Here is a 21,664-nt window from a genome sequence, read left to right as displayed (position 1 = left end):
TGACTGCAGTGACGCTTTTTTGTTCATCACTGTATTCACTTTTATCAGCCTTGAGGTTTAACTGTTGTGAGAACTGATTAATATTGCTGTTTAAATGCTGGTGCTTTGCTTATGAGTTTTCATGTGTAACATTTGCAAATGTATCAGCAGACAAAAACATTGTCACATAATCATCTTAATGCCCTCATCTTTTTGTTGTTGTTGCTTTTGATGTTTATAATTTTTCCTTGATAGTACTATGTTGTACAAGCATGACATTCATAATCAATCAGAACTGTGAATAACTTCTTTTATTTTTTAAATTAATTTTGGCAGGGGAGCTAAGTGTATTCAAACAACCAGAAGGGAGAGCACCTGCGTCTCAAGGGAAAGCACCCAAGTATGAGCTGGCAACGCACACAGTGCGGGTGCGGAGGACGGGATCTCTGGCAGAAGTTATGGCCCTTTGGGACCTTCAGGGTATGTGAATAACCAGCATGAGCAGTGAGCATTGCCCTGTCGCTGTGTCGATCAGTGTTGGTGGTTTGGTTTGTGTGTCGCGTGCCTGAATTCAGAGTTGATTTTATTTCTTCTTCTTTTTTTTTTTTTTTTATTGTATTTGTATTTCCTTTTATCACAACAGATTTCTCTGTGTGAAATTCGGGCTGCTCTCCCCAGGGAGAGCGCGTCGCTATACTACAGCGCCACCCATTTTTTTGTATTTTTTCCTGCATGCAGGTTTATTTGTTTTTCCTATCAGGAACAACCCTTTTGTTGCCGTGGGTTCTTTTACGAGGGCAAAGTGCATGCTGCACACGGAACCTCGGTTTATCGTCTCATCTGAATGACAAGCGTCCAGTCCACCACTCGAGGTCTAGTGGAGGGGGAGAAAATATCGGCGGCTGAGCCGTGATTCGAACCAGCGCACTCAGATTCTCTCGCTTCCAAGGCGGACGTTTTACCTCTCGGCCATCACTCCACTTAAGGGCAAGGACGAGATTCTTTAGAGATTGGGGTGTTACCTTTCAATTCATGAACTCTGTGAATGACCTGGGGGCTGTCAAACAATGTATGATAACTAATAACTTGACTTCAGTTTGTCTGCAGACAGGACTGATGTGTGTGTGTGCGCGTGTGTCAGACAAAGAATCTTGTGTATGTTTTGATTAATTTTGTTGTTGCTTTGGAGGGGGTGGCGGATGGGGGGAGGGGGGTGGCAACGAAGAAGGCCTTATATATTGAGTGCTTTCCAAAAATGGAGAGAAAAGAAACAGAACGAAAAAAAAAAAAAGGAAACTATTTACTCCAAGGACTTGCTGCAACTAAGGCACATAAAAAACAGACTATAAAAGAGATTATTTGGGTGTGTTTGTTCTTTTAATTTGAAAGGTCCTGTCTCACAGAGGGATTGTTTGTTTATGTGTTGATTGTAAATGAATTGATTTATTTTTCTGCAGGAACGTCGGCTGTCAGTGGCAGCGCAGTGCACCACTTGGAAGGAGACATCTCACGCATTCAGCGCATGCCGTCCATCGACTCTTTCAATCAGGTAGTGACTCTTTTGATTAGGTAATGACTCTTTCAGTCAGTCAGGTAATGACTCTTTTAATCAGGTAATGACTTTCAGTCAGGTACTGACTCTTTCGATTTGGTAATGACTCTTTCAATCAATTAGTTAATGACTCTTTCGATTAGGTAATGACTCTTTCAATCAGGTAATGACTTTCAGTCAGGTAATGACTCTTTCAGTCAATCAGGTAATGAGTCTTTCAATCAGGTAATGACTCTTTCAGTCAGGTAGTGACTTTTTCAGTCAATCAGGTAATGACTCTCAATCAGGTAATGACTTTTTTTCTTTCTTTTTTTTTTTTTAACTCTTTCAATCAGGTAATGACTCTTTCAATCAATCAGATAATGACTTTCAATCAGGTAATGACTCTTTCAGTCAGGTATTTACTCTTTCTATCAAGAATTAACTCTTTCTATCAAGTGATGGCTTTCAATCAGGTAATGACTTTTTCAATCAGGTATTGACTCTATCAGGTAATGACTATCAAGTATTGACTCTTTCTATCAAGTAATGAGTCTATCTATCAGGTATTGACTCTTTCAATCAGGTATTGACTCTTTCTATCAAGTAATGACTCTTTCAATCAAGTAATGACTCTTTCGATCAATCAGGTATTGACTCTTTCAATCAGGTAATGACTTTCAGTCAGATAGCACATCACTTAGAGGGAGAACATCTCACACATTCAGTGCATGCCTTACATAGACTTACAGTCAGGTAATGACTCTTTCAGTCACGTAATGACTTTCAGTCAGGTAATGACTTTCAGTCAGATAGCACATCACTTAGAGGGAGGACATCTCACACATTCAGTGCATGCCTTACATAGACTTACAGTCAGGTAATGACTCTTTCAGTCACGTAATGACTTTCAGTCAGGTAATGACTTTCAGTCAGGTAACACATCACGTAGAGGGAGGACATCTCACACATTCAGTGCATGCCTTACAGAGACTTTCAGTCAGGTAATGACTCTTTCAGTCACGTAATGACTTTCAGTCAGGTAACACATCACTTAGAGGGAGGACATCTCACACATTCAGTGCATGCCTTACATAGACTTACAGTCAGGTAATGACTCTTTCAGTCACATAATGACTTTCAGTCAGGTAATGACTTTCAGTCAGGTAACACATCACGTAGAGGGAGGACATCTCACACATTCAGTGCATGCCTTACATAGACTTTCAGTCAGGTAATGACTCTTTCAGTCACGTAATGACTTTCAGTCAGGTAACACATCACGTAGAGGGAGGACATCTCACACATTCAGTGCATGCCTTACAGAGACTTACAGTCAGGTGATGACTCTTTCAGTCAGGTAATGACTTTCAGTCAGGTAACACATCACTTAGAGGGAGACATCTTGCACATTCAGTGCTCTCATAGACTCTTTCAATCAGGTAACATGCCCTTGACAGAAATCAGCCCTCTGAGAACAGTTGCATTTGTTCAGGAGATAAACTTTGTGAATGTAGCAGTGTAGGATCCTGTGTGGAAAGATGTTATGCAGACACTTCAGGCTTCGTTCTTCTTCAGGGTAGCTCTTGGCAAGTGAAGTGAGGATCCTGGCTTCTGTATACTTTGTTTGAATGACATCAGAGCGCTGGTTTGTGCATAGAATTCTTTGTGCCAGATATTCCCCCTTTGAATTGTTAGTGCTACTTAAATAGAACGTCTCTGGTTGGCTTTCCACAGTGTATAAAAATGATTATATTCTATAAACTGAAGCCAATAAAAAAAAAATTTAGTTCAGTCTGTATTATGCAATAATTGTGAAATTATCATGAGATTCCAGGTTTACCATGGTCAGAATGATGATGTAAAGGACAGTTGAAGACATGCAGTTATGAGAAATGTTTCAAAATCAAATGGTGTGAGAGAATCCTAAGTTGTAGTTGAAAGTTTGTTGTTTAAATTATGACCCACATGATCACCACCCCTTAGTTGATAATCATTTTACAGTAACAGCTTTGCACAGTGGATGAGCTAAGATGAGATATTTGGTTTTTGATATTCTTAGATTGATTAGATTTGTTGTTCAGTTCATTTTTTGTTGTTAATTATTCATTGAATATATAGTTGCGTGTTTATCCCTATTACTGCATTTCCAAACCTCAGTGGTGTCATATTTTAATGCTTATTGAATATATAGTCGTTTGTTTAACGCTATAATTGCATTTCCAAACGTCGATGGTGTCATATTTTGATGCTTATCTTCCAGCAGGCTGCCAGTGTATCATACCCTAAAAAAGGAGCGTAGTTTTCATGCGCTGGCCATTTGTCTTTCAGAGGTCACACGCCAACGAAATGCTGTCAGGCCTGCGTTACTTTGAACGGGCGGTCAAGGCAGAGACAGGGAATCAAAAGGTCGGTGATGTCAACACTGAGTTGGTCCCCGCATCACTCTGTCTCTCTGTCCTGTATGTGTCACACATTGGCCAAATCAGCTGGGGTCCCCAGCATGTACCCCTCTTGAAGGAGAGACACATGCGCTGGCTTGAACACGTTTTGCAAATAGACAACAGCTGAATACCCAGGGATCTCCTGTATGGAGAGCAGAGGCATGTTTCTTACATGCTAGTTAGGCACGGTTCTTGTGAGACGAGCTAAGAACGTGATTTTCTGTTTTCTACCTGATGGCAAGCATGGCTAGGTCAAGGCAGCCTTCAGAACAACTTTGTGGCCAGGTAATGTAAGTATAAAATCTACTTCCCGCCTCACGTCCTTTTATTGCCCATGTACTTTTCACCCTCACCGCTCGCTCTCTCACCACTAGCACACAAGCATACTCATGAATAAGGAGCATGTTTCTAGCTCAGGGAAAGTGCCCCACAGACAGACCCCAGCTACGCTGCAAAGATGTCTTACAGAAGAAACCTGAAGACCCAAGGCATCAACCCAGACTCGTGGGAAGCTGAAGCCTCCGAAGGGCCATCCTGGAGGCAGACAGTGCAGAAAGGCCTCTCCACGTTTTGAGAGACGCTTGCCCAGCAGTCAGAGGTGAAACAGCAAAGAGGAAAGGCTCAAAGCCTTGACAGACAGACCAGCATCAGTCTTTGTCTGCGCAAAGTGTGGAAGAGACTGTCGTTCTCGAACAAGCCTGTCAAACCACAACCGACGCTGCGCTAGGAACATCACCCAGAGCACACAACTCCACAGTCTTCTGAGACTTGAGGATGCCTGCTTCTAAAATAGTACAATATTCAGAGTGGTTGTTAGTACTGAGTTCCCTCATCTCTGTGTTTTTCTGTCCTGTGTGTGTTGAATACACAGTTGTAAAATAGAAAAATATTCAAATACAGATGCAAACATACATACTTTTGTAGAACGTCCATATATGCATGTAAGAGATTGGGAGCAGGGGAATGGGGTGTCTGTTGTTCAGGTTGTGGACTTTGCTTTGTTAAACAAGAAGCACTTAGCAGTTGCTTTACCATATGTTCTCTTTGCTATTATGATTCAGTAAGTCAACATGGGTTGTATTCAGTGTCACAGACAAGCTTCTCCTTAAACATTTTTTTCTTTCTTTATTTCATGTTATTTTATTTATTCTTTACATTTCATTTTTTCTTTTCCTTTCTTTTCCTTTTCTTTTTCTTCTGATTCACTGTTCCAGTGTTTATTTAAATATGTTGTTCTAATTGGTTCCATTCTTCAGAGATGATATTTTTCAGTAAATTTACTGAGACCCATAAATCTGAGAGACCCAGTCGTCATTCCTGATATTCATGTAAATCTGTTAAAATCGGCAAGGTGATGTATGAGATTGTTCTTTTTCTGTTGATTGGACTAACATGTTGACTCTTATTCCCATGTCTTCTTCTCTTCTTCTTCTTCTTCGTTCATGGGCTGCAACTCCCATGTTCACATTGTATGCTCACGAGTTGGATTTTACGTGTTTGACAGTTTTTACCCTGCCATGTAGGCAACCGTACTCCGTTTTGGGGGGGTTACTCCCATATGATTTGGATTCTTACTTAGTTCAGAATGTGTCGAACTGCTTGCTTGAGAGAACCCATTTGAAAATGCCACTCACTGCCATACTATACTACTGATTGCGCGCATTTACAGAAAATGGAGGTGCTTATTTGAAATTGTCGGTCCATGTTCTCTGTTTGTAGACCCCATGGTGAAGAGGCTTTGTGAAGAGAGTGATATTCAAAGTCGCCATGGTTTCCTAACAGCTGATTGAAGTAAAGCCTGCAGTTATCAAAATGCCTGCCATGACAGAGGGCGATCACTCCGCGGCAGTTGATGATGCCACTGTGAAAAACGAATTGCACACATTGACACAGACGTGCGCACAGGTTCATGTGCATTTACACACACACACACACGCATGCACGCACATGTCCACGATCTCCATCTCTGTCGAAGCCCATAGAGTGGTGGATAACCGGGCTGACACTCATTTGGCAAAAGCCATGAACTATTGAAACTCATTTGACACTTTGCAACAAAGCATAGCATTTCACTTGAATGTTTTGTTGTTGTTGTTGTTGTTGTTTTTTGACTGGTACAGCAGCTGAGTAGTAATAGTGTTGGGCTTTGAATCTGAGGGTCCCGGGCGCCTAGTGGGTAAAGGATGGAGATTTTTCTGATCTCCCAGTTCAACATATACATATGCAGACCTGCTTGTGGCTGAGCACCCTTCGTATGTATACACAAGCAGAAGATCAGATATGCACGTTAAAGAGCCTGTAATCCTTGTCAGCGTTCGGTGAGTTATGGAAACAAGAACATACCCAGCATGCACACCCCAGAAAATGGAGTGTGGCTGCCTACATGGTGGGTTAAACAAACAAAAACGGTCATACACGTAAAACGTTGCATGTCTGTCGGCATGCATGGTGCTGTAAGAACGGTCATACACATGAAAACCCACACTTGTGCACATACTAGTGAACGTGGGAGTTGCAGCCCACGAACAAAAGAAGAAGAAGAAGAGTAGAGTGCTGTTTTTTTCTGTGCTGCCCCTTCCCAGCAGTGGTATTGACGTAGGGTGGTGGTGTTGCAGCCGGCGTATGACTGGGGCCAGGTGGACCGAGCGGCGTTGGCCCGGTGTCTGCTGACGCTGTGTCGCCACGTTAAGGAGGTCCTCATGGAGGAACCTCGCCTCCTGAAGCTCAGGTCGCCCACCTACATCCTGGGTAAGTGTGTGTGTGGGGGGGGTCGGAAGCGGGGAGGTGCGTGTGTGTGTGTGTGATGCTCAGGTCACCCACATACATCCTGGGTAAGTGTGTGTGTGTATGTGGGGGTGGAATGATGCTCTGGTCGCCCACATGCATCCTGGGTAAGTGTGTGTGGAGAGGTGTGGGGGGGGGGGGATGATGTGCAGGTCACTCACATATATCCTGGGTAAGTGGGGGTGGGGTGTGTGTTGTAGGGACGTGTGGGGTGTGTGTTGTATGGAGGTGTGGGGTGTGTGTGTGTGTATTTGTGTGTCTCCCCCACCTTTATTTCTGCAGTAAGTGGAGGGGGAGGGGGGGAGGGGTGCGCACGCGTGTGTCTGTGTGTTTGTCTGAGTGTCTGTGTGTATGAGATGCTGATGTCTTCCACCTTTATTCTGGGTAAGTGGGGATGGTGTGTGTGTGTGTCTCTGTGTGTCGCTGTGTCTGTGTATGTGCGTGTGTGTATGGATGCATGCATGCGTCCACACCCACACTCACACACATACACACACACACACACACACACACTCTCACTCACTGGCATGCATGCACTTTTGCACACACACACGCGCACACATTCACTCACTCACATGAACACACATGAGCCTGTGCGCACACATACTTATTATTAATCCTTCGGGATTTTATGACAATAAATGAAGTCAAGTCAAGTCAAGTCAAGTCATACAAACACACACACACCAGAGAGTTTCAAACCCTCTGTATTGCTTGTTACATATGAACGAGCACGATATAAGCTCATGCTTGTTGTTGCTCAAGTCTTATTAATTGAATGGTGTATTGCACCTTGTTTCTTGATATTAAAAAATGTTTAAACCAAACCCTCTGTTCATACATGTGTTTGTATATTATATCCGCTGTGCACGCACCTACAGCATGAACTGTGTAGTCCCCTCTCCTCCAGTTCCACCAACAGTGTCAGTGAGGGATAAGTCCTTTGAAAACATTGATCATGTACAAAATGGTGTAAGCACACATCGTGCATTAAAGAATGAAAAAATTGTATATCATTATCATGAGGTAAACGCAGATTTTTTTTGATTTTTTTTTTTTATAAACTGATTTTATACGCTTGATTAGAGTCACATAATTTTTTTTGTTGTATATTGCATTCAATGGAAGAATGTTGAAAAAGAAAAAAAAAAAGAAGAAATAGGTAAGAATAATGAGAAATTTGTAAGAATAAAATGAAGGACTCATTATAAAGAAAAAGGAGAAATAGGTAAGAATAATATGAAGGACCCATTATATATGTATATATATAAAAAAAGAAATAGGTAAGGATAATATGAATAATTTTTTTTTTTTTAAAGAGGAGAAATAGGTAAGAATAATATGAAGGACCCATTATATATATTTTAAAAAAAGGGGGAAATAGGTAAGAATAATATGAAGGACCCATTATGAAAGAAAAAAAGTGGGGAGTGAGGGAGGGGGGGGCGTTGTGGGGGAGGAAAAAAAAGGTTGGAGAGACCCCCACAAAAAAACAAAACGAAAATAAACTTTGTGACACACAACCTGTGCTGGGTGACACATGACACACAACCTGTGCTGGGTGACACACGACACACAACCTGTGCTGGGTGACACATGACACACAACCTGTGGTGGGTGACACAACCTGTGGTGGGTGACACATGACACACAACCTGTGGTGGGTGACACATGACACACAACCTGTGCTGGGTGACACATGACACACAACCTGTGCTGGGTGACACACAACCTGTGGTGGGTGACACATGACACACAACCTGTGCTGGGTGACACACAACCTGTGCTGGGTGACACATGACACACAACCTGTGCTGGGTGACACATGACACACAACCTGTGCTGGGTGACACATGACACACAACCTGTGCTGGGTGACACAACACACAACCTGTGGTGGGTGACACATGACACACAACCTGTGCTGGGTGACACACAACCTGTGCTGGGTGACACATGACACACAACCTGTGCTGGGTGACACATGACACACAACCTGTGGTGGGTGACACATGACACACAACCTGTGGTGGGTGACACATGACACACCTGGGGACACATGACACAACCTGTGCTGGGTGACACACAACCTGTGCTGGGTGACACACAACACGCAACCTGTGCTGGGTGACACATGACACACAACCTGTGCTAGGTGACACATGACACACAGCCTGTGCTGGGTGACACATGACACACAACCTGTGCTGGGTGACACACAACCTGTGCTGTGTGACGCAGGTGACATCCACGGGAACTACGCAGACCTGGTGTCCTTTGAGAAAGCGTTGTGGCGACTGGGTCCTGTCCTGACCCCCGCCACCTTCCTCTTCCTCGGAGACTACGTCGACAGGGGAGACTATGGCGTTGAGGTGAGGAGGAGCGGCTGAGGGCGGTGGGGGAGGGTGAAGGTGGAGAAATAATTGTGAATATTGTATTACTCTTTTTGTCAGAAGAGATTTGTCTGTGTGAAAATTCGGGCTGCTCACCCATGGGAGAGCGCTTCGCTACAATGAGAGCGCCACCCATTTTATTATATTTTTTCCTGCCTGCAGTTTTATTTTGTTTTCCTATCAAAGTGGATTTTTCTATAGAATTTTGCCAGGGACAACTCTTTTTTTTTGCTGTAAGTTCTTTTACGTGCGCTAAGTGCATGCCGCACATGGGACCTCTGTTTATCGTCTTATCCGAATGACTAGCGTCCAGACCACCACTCAAGGTCTAGTGGAGGGGGAGAAAAAACTAGCGACTGTGGGATTCGATCCAGTGCGTTAAGATTCTCTCGCTTTCTAGGCGGACGCGTTACATCCAGGCCAACACCTTTACACCTTCACCTGTCTGCAGTGGTACATTAGTCAAGAGACTGATGTGCAGTCGTTCATTCAGCTTGAGACGCTTTCTCCCATGGTTTGATTTTCCAGCTCTTACTGAGTCACCAGCAGCAAATGCTGTCTATATCAAACACGGTCTCATCCGGACAAGAGAAACTGAAGTTGAGTTCACCGTAAAAGCAAAGTATGATAGATGACAGAATCTTAACCCCCCCCCTCCCCCCCCCCCCCGACCCCCACTTTTTTTTTTTTTTTTTTTTTGTTCTCTTGATGATGATGTGTAGGTATCACAATGACAGTGCTGGTGGTGTAGAGAGACATTTTGGTTGGTTGGAGGTTTGTCGAACACAGAGCGGGAAAGTTTGGTGTTGCAGGCACTGTTTGGTTTGAGGCTCGTTGAATACAGAGGACATTTCAAAACTAAATGACAAGGTCCAAAGGTCAGCTAGGATTGAAATGGATCCATACCCAGAGCATTGAACACATGTTTTATATTATTAATGTATTATTTGTAAATAGAATACAGAAGGGAGATGTATGTTAAGGAATGTAGAAGAACAGTACACATTATAAGATATTTTACCCTTTAAAAGAACACATTACACATTTTAACACATTTTACCCTGTAGAAGAACACATTACACATACATTACACATTTTAACACATTTTACCCTGTAGAAGAACACATTACACATTATATCATATTTTACCCTGTAGAAGAACACATTACACCTTTTATCATATTTCACTCATGTATTTTTCAGCTTTAGAAATGAGCGTTGACACTTTATTGCTGGCAGACTATAACAGCATTTTTATTTGTTTGTTGTTTTTGAACAAAAAACCCCAAAAAAATGCTGTGATCAAGGGACATTGGTGGTGTCTGTCCACACAGGTGGTGGCCTATCTCTTCGCCCAGAAGATGCTGGCTCCCCACAAGTTTTTCCTGCTGCGGGGGAATCATGAGCTGCGTTCAGTGCAGGAAATGTTTCACTTCAAATCGTGAGTCCCTTCGCTTCTGGTGTGCGTGTGTGTGTGGAAGAAAGTTCGTGTGGATTTTTTGGGGGGGAGGGGGGGTGGGAGGGGTGCGGTGGGTGTTGGGGGGGGGGGGGGGCAGTTGGTGGAGGATTGTGGGGAAGAAATGAGGAGAAAACTACTTCACTGTTTCTCATCTTGCGACACACACACACAGACACACACACACAGACACACACACGCATGCACACACACACACATGGACACACACACACACACACACACACACACACACACATACATGGACACACACACACACACACACACACACACACACACACACACACACACACACACACACACACACACACATAAATGCATGTATGCACACAAATGAGCACATACATATTCACACAAATATTTTATAACAAATGAATACAAAACATGAAATGGATGCAAATGTAAACTGTTTTAAAGTATAATCTGAAACAACTGTATCTGTTTACGTTGGCTGGCTCCTTGTTTGCTCACAAATAGAATGTCCTTTTAATACATCTTGCTGTAAATTAAACATCCTGTTCAGTGTCAAATGCATTGTATGTGGATGAATGTATCATGTGTTTTGAGAGTATATGTGGACCTGTATTTTGCTGTAAACTGAACACCCTGTTCAGTATGAACTGCATCACACATGGATGAATGTATCATGTAAGTTCAGAGTGTATGTAGAATTAAATCTTGCTGTAAACTTAACACCCTATTCCAAGTCAAGTGCATTGTATATGGATGAATGTATCTTTTAAGTTCAGAGTGTTTGTAGAATTACATCTCGCTGTAACCTTCACATGCCTGTTCAGAGTGAAGTGCAGTCTGTATGGATTAAGGTATGGTGCGTGATCAGAATAGTGTTTTTACCTGTGCCCCAGAGAATGCCTGGAGAAGTTTGGTGACGACATCGGCATGCAGGTGTGGGACGCTGTCAACGAGTGCTTCGACGTCATGCCCATCGCCGCCACTGTGGACGACAGGGTGACTGACGTGTGGGGTTACGGCCCTTTGCTGTCCCGTGATGTGTGGGGTTACGGCCCTTTGCTGTCCCGTGATGTGTGGGGTTACGGCCCTTTGCTGTCCCGTGATGTGTGGGGTTACGGCCCTTTCCCAGTGTCCCGTGTGGAAGTGGCTTGCTTGAGTGAACGTTTGCTTGTCTTGTAGTTTTCACTGAACGTTCAGTTTATAGGAAGTGGACGGAAACGTGCGTATGTGCCTGCATGCTCGCAAGCAAACACACGCAGAGTGTTTGTGTGCATTTGTATGTGTATGTATGTGCTGCAAGTGAGGTTGTGAGTGTATATGATTGTAACTGTAAGAGACTGCTCTATGAGAGAGAGAGAGAGAGAGTGTGTGTGTGTGTATTTGTGTGAGTGTGTGTGTGTGTGTGTTTGATGTGTGTGTGTATGTGAGTATGTGTGTGTGCTGTAAATAAAATCATGTAAATGTGGATGATTTTGAGAAAGACAGAACTCTTTTTTCCTGTACATGCTGGCAAACCCACAAAAGAGAGAGAGACACCAGAAAACATGTGCACCATTGAAGCTGTTACATGTATTCAGATCTTCTGTTGACATGGAGGATAATGTTTACACGTGTACGCAGGTGCTGTGTGTTAAAGGCCCCATAGCGTTTTAAGGATACCTCACGTCAGAAGTAAGACCTATGGACACAGATCGTTTTCTTTTCAATCGCCAAAGACGTGGAACAAGCTCCCTGATAACCTCCATCATTCTGATTCCCTTGCATCTTTTAAATCTCGTCTCAAAATTTCCCTCAGCAATAAGTTCAATTGTGGCAGGTCCACTTCCTTTGTGTTAGCTGTGATTGACTATGTGTGTATACATATGTATGTGTACATAACTACATGCATGTATATGAATGTGTATTGTGTGTGCGTGAGCGTGTGTTTATATAAGTTTGTGCCTGCCTATGTGTGCGTATGTGTTAGGGTAGCTGTTTGATACACATGTATGTTAAAATGTATGTATGCAGCGTGTGTGTGCGTGCGTGCATGCGTATGTGTAGTCACATTTTGGTGTGTGTATGTAACATAGATATGATGTTTTATGTTAACAAAACCGTTCTTGTAAAGCACCTAGAGCAGATTTCTGGATAGTGTGCTACATAAGTATCCATTATTATTATTATTATTAAGGCTGTTGGGACCGTGAGTTCCTGTCCCCCTGTGTCTTTGCATAGGAATGCGGGGCCCAGTCCTCTCCTTGCGCCGTTTTAACCTTCCCCAGCTAAAGTCTGGTACTCATTCACACTGAGAAAAAATAAAAGTGAAGCCCCTTTCTCAAAGACACAACACCATGCCGAACGAAACAGGGCCTCAAGCCCCGATCACCGGTGAACACTGGATCAAAAATCCAGCGTCTGACCCATTCTGCCACAGTGCCTCCTGAGTTCAGTGTGCTTGGAGGTTAACGTATTCTTCTTCTTTTTCTTCTTCTTGGTTCATGGGCTGCAACTCCCACATTCACTCGTTTGTACGCGAGTGGGCTTTTATGTGTATGACCGTTTTTACCCCACCATGAAGGCAGCCATACTCCGTTTTCGGGGGTGTGCATGCTGGGTTTGTTCTTGTTTTCATAACCCACCGAACGCTGACATGGATTACAGGATCTTTAACGTGCGTGTTTGTTCTTCTGCTTGCGTATACACATGAAGGGGGTTCAGGCACAAGCCGGTCTGCACGTATGTTGACCTGGGAGATCAGAAAAATCTCCACCCATTACCAACCAGGCACCATTTTTGAGATTCAAACCTGGGACGCTCATATTGAAAGTCCAATGCTTTAACCACTCAGCTGTTGCGCCTGCCAATGTATTGGAATGTCCCCCAGGTGTTCTGTGTACTTGGAGGTTAATGTATTGGAATGTCCCCCAGGTGTTCAGTGTACTTGGAGGTTAATGTATTGGAATGTCCCCCAGGTGTTCTGTGTACTTGGAGGTTAATGTATTGGAATGTCCCCCAGGTGTTCAGTGTACTTGGAGGTTAATGGATTGGAATGTCCCCCAGGTGTTCTGTGTACTTGGAGGTTAATGTATTGGAATGTCCACCAGGTGTTCTGTGTACTTGGAGGTTAATGGATTGGAATGTCCCCCAGGTGTTCAGTGTACTTGGAAGTTAATGTATTGGAATGTCCCCCAGGTGTTCTGTGTACTTGGATGTTAAAGTATTGGAATGTCCCCCAGGTGTTCTGTGTACTTGGAGGTTAATGTATTGGAATGTCCCCCAGGTGTTCTGTGTACTTGGAGGTTAATGTATTGGAATGTCCCCCAGGTGTTCTATGTACTTGGAGGTTAATGTATTGGAATGTCCACCAGGTGTTCTGTGTACTTGGAGGTTAATGTATTGGAATGTCCCCCAGGTGTTCAGTGTACTTGGAGGTTAAAGTATTGGAATGTCCCCCAGGTGTTCTGTGTACTTGGAGGTTAATGTATTGGAATGTCCCCCAGGTGTTCTGTGTACTTGGAGGTTAATGTATTGGAATGTCCCCCAGGTGTTCAGTGTACTTGGAGGTTAATGTATTGGAATGTCCCCCAGGTGTTCTATGTGCTTGGAGGTTAATGTATTGGAATGTCCCCAAAGTGTTCTGTGTACTTGGAGGTTAATGTATTGGAATGTCCCCCAGGTGTTCAGTGTACTTGGAGGTTAATGTATTGGAATGTCCCCCAGGTGTTCAGTGTACTTGGAGGTTAATGTATTGGAATGTCCCCCAGGTGTTCAGTGTACTTGGAGGTTAAAGTATTGGAATGTCCCCCAGGTGTTCAGTGTACTTGGAGGTTAAAGTATTGGAATGTCCCCCAGGTGTTCTGTGTACTTGGAGGTTAATGTATTGGAATGTCCCCCAGGTGTTCAGTGTACTTGGAGGTTAATGTATTGGAATGTCCCCCAGGTGTTCTGTGTACTTGGAGGTTAAAGTATTGGAATGTCCCCCAGGTGTTCAGTGTACTTGGAGGTTAAAGTATTGGAATGTCCCCCAGGTGTTCTGTGTACTTGGAGGTTAAAGTATTGGAATGTCCCCCAGGTGTTCTGTGTACTTGGAGGTTAATGTATTGGAATGTCCCCCAGGTGTTCAGTGTACTTGGAGGTTAATGTATTGGAATGTCCCCCAGGTGTTCTGTGTACTTGGAGGTTAAAGTATTGGAATGTCCCCCAGGTGTTCTGTGTACTTGGAGGTTAATGTATTGGAATGTCCCCCAGGTGTTCAGTGTACTTGGATGTTAATGTATTGGAATGTCCCCCAGGTGTTCAGTGTACTTGGAGGTTAATGTATTGGAATGTCCCCCAGGTGTTCTGTGTACTTGGAGGTTAATGTATTGGAATGTCCCCCAGGTGTTCAGTGTACTTGGAGGTTAATGGATTGGAATGTCCCCCAGGTGTTCTGTGTACTTGGAGGTTAATGTATTGGAATGTCCCCCAGGTGTTCTGTGTACTTGGAGGTTAATGTATTGGAATGTCCCCCAGGTGTTCTGTGTGCTTGGAGGTTAATGTATTGGAATGTCCCCCAGGTGTTCTGTGTACTTGGAGGTTAATGTATTGGAATGTCCCCCAGGTGTTCAGTGTACTTGGAGGTTAATGGACTGGAATGTCCCCCAGGTGTTCTGTGTACTTGGATGTTAATGTATTGAAATGTCCCCCAGGTGTTCTGTGTACTTGGAGGTTAATGGATTGGAATGTCCCCCAGGTGTTCAGTGTACTTGGAGGTTAATGGATTGGAATGTCCCCCAGGTGTTCAGTGTACTTGGATGTTAATGTATTGGAATGTCCCCCAGGTGTTCAGTGTACTTGGATGTTAATGTATTGGAATGTCCCCCAGGTGTTCAGTGTACTTGGATGTTAATGTATTGGAATGTCCCCCAGGTGTTCAGTGTACGTGGATGTTAATGTATTGGAATGTCCCCCAGGTGTTCAGTGTACTTGGAGGTTAATGTATTGGAATGTCCCCCAGGTGTTCTGTGTACTTGGATGTTAATGTATTGGAATGTCCCCCAGGTGTTCTGTGTACTTGGAGGTTAATGTATTGGAATGTCCCCCAGGTGTTCTGTGTACTTGGAGGTTAATGTATTGGAATGTCCCCCAGGTGTTCTGTGTACTTGGAGGTTAATGTATTGGAATGTCCCCCAGGTGTTCTGTGTACTTGGAGGTTAATGTATTGGAATGTCCCCCAGGTGTTCTGTGTGCTTGGAGGTTAATGTATTGGAATGTCCCCAAAGTGTTCTGTGTACTTGGAGGTTAATGTATTGGAATGTCCCCCAGGTGTTCTGTGTACTTGGAGGTTAATGTATTGGAATGTCCCCCAGGTGTTCAGTGTACTTGGAGGTTAATGTATTGGAATGTCCCCCAGGTGTTCTGTGTACTTGGAGGTTAATGTATTGGAATGTCCCCAAAGTGTTCTGTGTGCTTGGATGTTAATGTATTGGAATGTCCCCCAGGTGTTCTGTGTAGTTGGAGGTTAAAGTATTGGAATGTCCCCCAGGTGTTCAGTGTACTTGGAGGTTAATGGATTGGAATGTCCCCCAGGTGTTCTGTGTACTTGGAGGTTAATGGATTGGAATGTCCCCCAGGTGTTCTGTATACTTGGAGGTTAAAGTATTGGAATGTCCCCCAGGTGTTCAGTGTACTTGGATGTTAATGTATTGGAATGTCCCCCAGGTGTTCAGTGTACTTGGAGGTTAATGTATTGGAATGTCCCCCAGGTGTTCTGTGTACTTGGAGGAAAATGTATTGGAATGTCCCCCAGGTGTTCTGTGTACTTGGAGGTTAATGGATTGGAATGTCCCCCAGGTGTTCTGTGTACTTGGAGGTTAATGTATTGGAATGTCCCCCAGGTGTTCTGTGTACTTGGATGTTAATGTATTGGAATGTCCCCAAAGTGTTCTGTGTAGTTGGAGGTTAATGGATTGGAATGTCCCCCAGGTGTTCAGTGTACTTGGATGTTAATGTATTGGAATGTCCCCCAGGTGTTCTGTGTACTTGGAGGTTAATGTATTGGAATGTCCCCCAGGTGTTCTGTGTACTTGGAGGTTAATGTATTGGAATGTCCCCCAGGTGTTCTGTGTACTTGGAGGTTAATGGATTGGAATGTCCCCCAGGTGTTCTGTGTGCACGGGGGCATCCCCAGCCCGGAGAATGAGGGGGGAGGCCACCTGGAGGCCATCAACAAGATCCCTGTGCCCCTCCCCGACCCCGAGGTGGACAGCCCCATGGCCTGGGAGATCCTCTGGAGCGACCCCATCAGGTCAGGGGTCAGGGGGCGTATTGTCACCATGATTATGATAATGAGGGTAGTAGTAATAATCACGATGATGATGATGATAGTAAGAAAAGTAAACAGTATAACACAACACAATACAGTACAATACAATACGACACAGTACAACACAACACATCACAATACAACACAACACAACACAACACAGTACAATACAACACAACATAGTACAATACAATACAACACAGTACAATACAGCACAACACAATACAATAGAACACAACACAATACAATACAGCACAACACAACACATCACAACTCAATACATACAATACAACTCAATACAGTACAATACAACACAACATGACACGACACACTACAATACAGCACAACATAACACGACACAACACAATACGACACAACACAACACAACACAGTACAGCACAACACGACACGACATGACACAACACATCACAACTCAATACAGTACAACTCAATACAGTACAGTACAATGCAAAACAACACGACACAATACAATACAGCACGACACAATGTAACTCAACACAACACAACACAATACAATACAGCACAGCACAGCACAATGCAACGCAAACGCAACACAACACAGTTCAGCACAACACAGTGACAACGTTTGCTCATCGACGCTGTCCCTTACCCCCCCCCAACCCCCCACCTCCACCTCCCCAAACTTCAGCCTTGACCTGGTGACCCCGGAGGTGATGAAGGACATGAAGGAGCACCATGGGTTCACCTTCAACTCTCGGCGAGGCACCGCCCACTTTTTCAGCTGCAACGCGCTCTTCGCCTTTCTGGAGCGGAACGGGCTGTCGCACGTCATACGAGCTCACGAAGTGCAGGAGGTGGGATTCCAGGTGAGAACCAAGGGGAAGTTGTGTGGCGTTACGCATAAAGTATTGTCACACGTTTTAACCCTGCTCGTTACTCTTTTACCATCAAGTTTCTGTGAGAAAAACACACCCTACGTGACGGTAATTTTTTAGGTTTATGGATGATGCTCTGAAGTGTTTTTGCATTGACCAAAAATGTTCTCCCTACCCCCAGAATCGGATCGTTTGTGCTTTGTTTAAGTTTTCGTTGTTTTATAAAACAAGTGACTGAAAATTGCCTGTGCGCTCAAGGTTTTTGTTTGGTTCCATTCTGGAAACTGGCAAACTGTGTCACCGGAGATTAGAAAAGAGAGATAAACCACTCGCGGCAGGCCCCTTCTTACTGTCTATAACAGTGCTGAAGCCATTTTGGGGCACACACGCAGTGCGGAAGGGTGGGGGTAAATCACCCTCTCCTTCCCCACCTGAAGGAAACTGGTCGGTTCTGACGGTTCAGCTGCAGTAAAATTATGCCTGGAATTTCCCACGTGTAGTAAGATTCGCTGTATACAATGAAAACCGATTCATTTTTGCTTGGTTTTTAACACGTTTGCATCTGCTTGAATGTAGATAATATAAAAAGAAAATAAAGCAGCTCCCCCCACCACCAACTCCCACCCCCTCCCCCAGCGCAATGTTGCACATGAGAGAGACAGTTATAAATTATTGAACTGCGTTTTCGTAACGCTACTTTTTCTTCACACTTTCTGGTTTACATCACCATTTCTTCACAAAAAAAAATATATATATATCAAAACATAAAACACATATTCAGCTCTGTCTCTCTTCTAACATCTGTCTATACATACATACATGCATACATGAATACATACATACATAATTTCATATAGATCTATCAGTATGTAAATCTAAATCTATCTATATGTACATAATCATATATATAATTCATATATATATACGAACGCTTCATGTTACCCGAGCAGACCGTTGTATTGTGCTCTATCTCTCTAAGTCTCTGTCTCTGTCTCTGTCTCTCTTTCTCTCTCTCGGGAGTTTTACATGGCTGTTAAAAGCATCTACGATTCTGTACTTGTATGTGTTCGTGACAAAGGTATTTATTCAGACTTTTTTCAGTGTCCAAGAGGGGTTAAACAAGGTTGTATGCTAAGCTCACAGCTGTTTTCCTTTTTCATCGGTGAATTGGCAGTGGAGTTATCAAAGAAGGGGAGACATGGAATACAAATGATACCTGGCGCAACAGATTTGCTCTTAATGCTATTTGCTGATGATGTTGTTCTCTTGTCTGACACACCCATAGGGTTACAAAATCAATTAAATGCCCTTAAGCAAGAAACAGACAGACTACAACAAACAGTGAATCTCGATAAGACCAATATTATAGTTTTCCGCAATGGGGGTCATCTTTCGACTCGTGAAAAATGGTGCTGTGGTGATAGGGAAATAAAAGTAACCAATACATATAAATATTTAGGAATGTTATTCACAACAAAATTGAGTTTGACATCTGCGTGGGATGAAGCAAACAGAAAAGGGAAAAAAGGTGTAATCCAAATTATAAAATCACTCAGGAGACTGCGTTCGACTGACGCTTTCCTTTAGTTTGGGCGGGGCAAAGGCAGCTCATGAATAATGAATGTGTGTCGCGGCGCAGGCTGCCTGGCTTCAGCAATTTCTGCAATTGGTTTATCTCTCTTTTCTAATCTCCGGTGTCACCCACAAATATTCCATACAGATGTGATTTGGACATTCATGGGTTAGTCTAAGACTAGCCATATTCTTGCACATCATACTTAGATATTCATCAGGAAATCTGAAAATGTTACTCCGTTGGTTACCTCCTGACTGAAAAATCCGTTGTATGTTGTTGTTTTTATTCATGTCAAGCAGAAGTAAAAGTGACTTTTAGCAGTTTTCTGCTGAAAATTCTCAAAAAACCGACTGTGGTAATGATCATGATGAACGATTGCGTCACAGGTTCAGCAGCAAGGGAAGCTACTCACAGTATTCTCTTCCTCGCGCTACTGCGGGGGCGCCAACGAAGCGGCATGCGTGTTGGCAGACAACTACAAGCTGCGGATGATTCGTATCGACACCACGTGATGTGGGCTGTGGGGACCTCTGGTGTTGGTGAAAGGAACTTCTGATTGGTGGATTGTGTATTGTGTACTGGATTGTTCGTGCGTTGCCGTTGGAGTATTGTGTGTGTGTGTGTGTGCGCATGAAAGTGTGCTATGTAGGTGTGTTTTAACCTCTTTTTTTTGTTTTGTTTTGTTTTTGTGTATGAAAGTTTTGAGGTATTTGTTTTGCTTTTTTTTACCCAAAGACTTTTTTTGTTGTTGTTTTATGCATGAAAGTGTATTGTGTGTTTTATTTTCAGTAGCCTAAAAAGTTTTAAAAGTTTTATGTGTGTGTAAGAGTGGTATGCTTGTGTTTTTGATTCAAGGCTGTTCTACTTGTGTATGAAAGTTTTGTGTGTTTGTTGGTTGTTGTTGTTTTTTTTAACTCAATGTTGTTTTTTTCATTTTTACATGTGTATGAAAGTGTATTGTGTGTGTGTTTGTACTTTCCCTAAGAGTTTTACTTCTGTATGAAAGTGTGTGTTCGTTTTTGTTTGCCCTTTGAGTTGGTTTTTTTTTATATTTAAAAATTTTTTTTTACTTGTGTCTAAAACTGTTTGTGTGTGTGTGTGTGTGTGTGTGTGTTATTTTGTTTTGGTTTTTTTTTTTTTGGGGGGGGGGGGGGGAGAATTTTACAGGTGTTTCTTTGTGTTGCTTGTTTTTTTTTTTCTTCTTTTATTCTTGTTAGATGCAAATGATACTTGCTAACATCGTGTGATTTTATCTGTTAGTTCTTATAAGAAAGAGGGTGATGGCTGTGGTTATTTTCCCCCGCTGAATTTGTGGCTGTGACTTGTGCTTTTTCCATTACTGTAATCGTTATTTTTCTTTCCTCAATGTACTCTTTGTTTTCTTTTAATCATATTACTTTCCTTATTGTAAATTTTTTTTTCTCTTTTAACCAATATCCTTTTTTTTTTCATCATTATTTTTCTCTTTTTTTCAGTTTAGAAGGATGTATGTTTGCCATGCGATTGTATCTGTTGGTTTGTGTAGTCATGTTGTTGTTTCCTCTCCCCCTCCCCCCCCCACACCTCCTCCGCCCCCTCCTCACACTTCCAACCTCCTCTCCTTGTTCACCGCTCTGTATGTATGTGTGTGTGTGCATGTGTGTGTGCGTGTTGTGTGTGTGTGTGTGTGTGTGCATGTGTGTGACTCTGTGTGTATGTGTGTGCATGCATACACTTTTTTTTTTCTGGTCTCTGTGTTTGTTTACTTTTACAATCACGGATTCAGCTGTTGCACTTGTACTTAGTATTACATATTTGACTCTTCTTTCATGAAATATTTTTTATCCTTTTTATAATGCTTTATTATTATTATTTATTTTTTTTTTTTACATGAATGGTAGGACCCTGCTGATATTTTGTATACCTTCTTACTGCCCACTGCTCTTGTGATGATGTTTAGGGCTTTTTTTCAGGGACATCTTGTGTGCAAGGGTGAGTTTTGTGTGTGTGTGAGTGTGTGTGTATGTATGTGTGTGAGGGTGTGCGTGTGTGTGTGTGTGTGTGAGGGTGTGCTTGTATTAGTGTGTGTGTGTAAGGGTGTGTGTGTGTGTGTGTGTGTGTGTGTGTGTGTGTGTGTGTGTGATTGCTCTTGTATGAGGGTGTGCGTGTGTGCACGTGCATGTATGTTGGTGTGTGGACGAGTGTGTGTGCACATGTGCGTGTGCGTGTATGTGTGTGAGTGTGATGGGTGTGTGTGTGAGTGTGTGTGTGTGTGTGTATGAAGGGGGGCACTGCAGTTGTCTGCATGACGGATTTTGCGGAAGTGAGGTAGATAGAGCGCAGTGGACTGATTTGAAATATCTGCACACGTCAGTCAGATTATCTGTA

At 43.1% G+C, this 21,664-nt stretch overlaps 1 protein-coding gene across 1 annotated transcript in view; it reads left to right on the top strand.

Annotated features, from left to right (window-relative positions):
• Positions 1 to 20,363, top strand: part of LOC143288159 (uncharacterized) — a 36,697-nt gene extending 16,334 nt beyond the window's left edge. Inside the window, exons 10-19 of the mRNA XM_076596460.1 lie at positions 316 to 459; positions 1,437 to 1,528; positions 3,842 to 3,919; positions 6,570 to 6,702; positions 8,980 to 9,110; positions 10,466 to 10,572; positions 11,472 to 11,574; positions 16,701 to 16,846; positions 17,535 to 17,712; positions 19,684 to 20,363. Coding sequence (XP_076452575.1) covers positions 316 to 459; positions 1,437 to 1,528; positions 3,842 to 3,919; positions 6,570 to 6,702; positions 8,980 to 9,110; positions 10,466 to 10,572; positions 11,472 to 11,574; positions 16,701 to 16,846; positions 17,535 to 17,712; positions 19,684 to 19,809 — 1,238 coding nt within the window. The 3' untranslated portion in view covers positions 19,810 to 20,363. The remainder of the gene's footprint in view (positions 1 to 315; positions 460 to 1,436; positions 1,529 to 3,841; positions 3,920 to 6,569; positions 6,703 to 8,979; positions 9,111 to 10,465; positions 10,573 to 11,471; positions 11,575 to 16,700; positions 16,847 to 17,534; positions 17,713 to 19,683) is intronic.
• Positions 20,364 to 21,664: the final 1,301 nt, after the last annotated feature.

Source organism: Babylonia areolata, chromosome 12, assembly GCF_041734735.1.
Source record: "Babylonia areolata isolate BAREFJ2019XMU chromosome 12, ASM4173473v1, whole genome shotgun sequence".
In the NCBI taxonomy this organism is placed as follows: Eukaryota; Metazoa; Mollusca; class Gastropoda; order Neogastropoda; family Buccinidae; genus Babylonia; species Babylonia areolata.
This window is presented reverse-complemented; position numbering and strand designations above follow the sequence as displayed.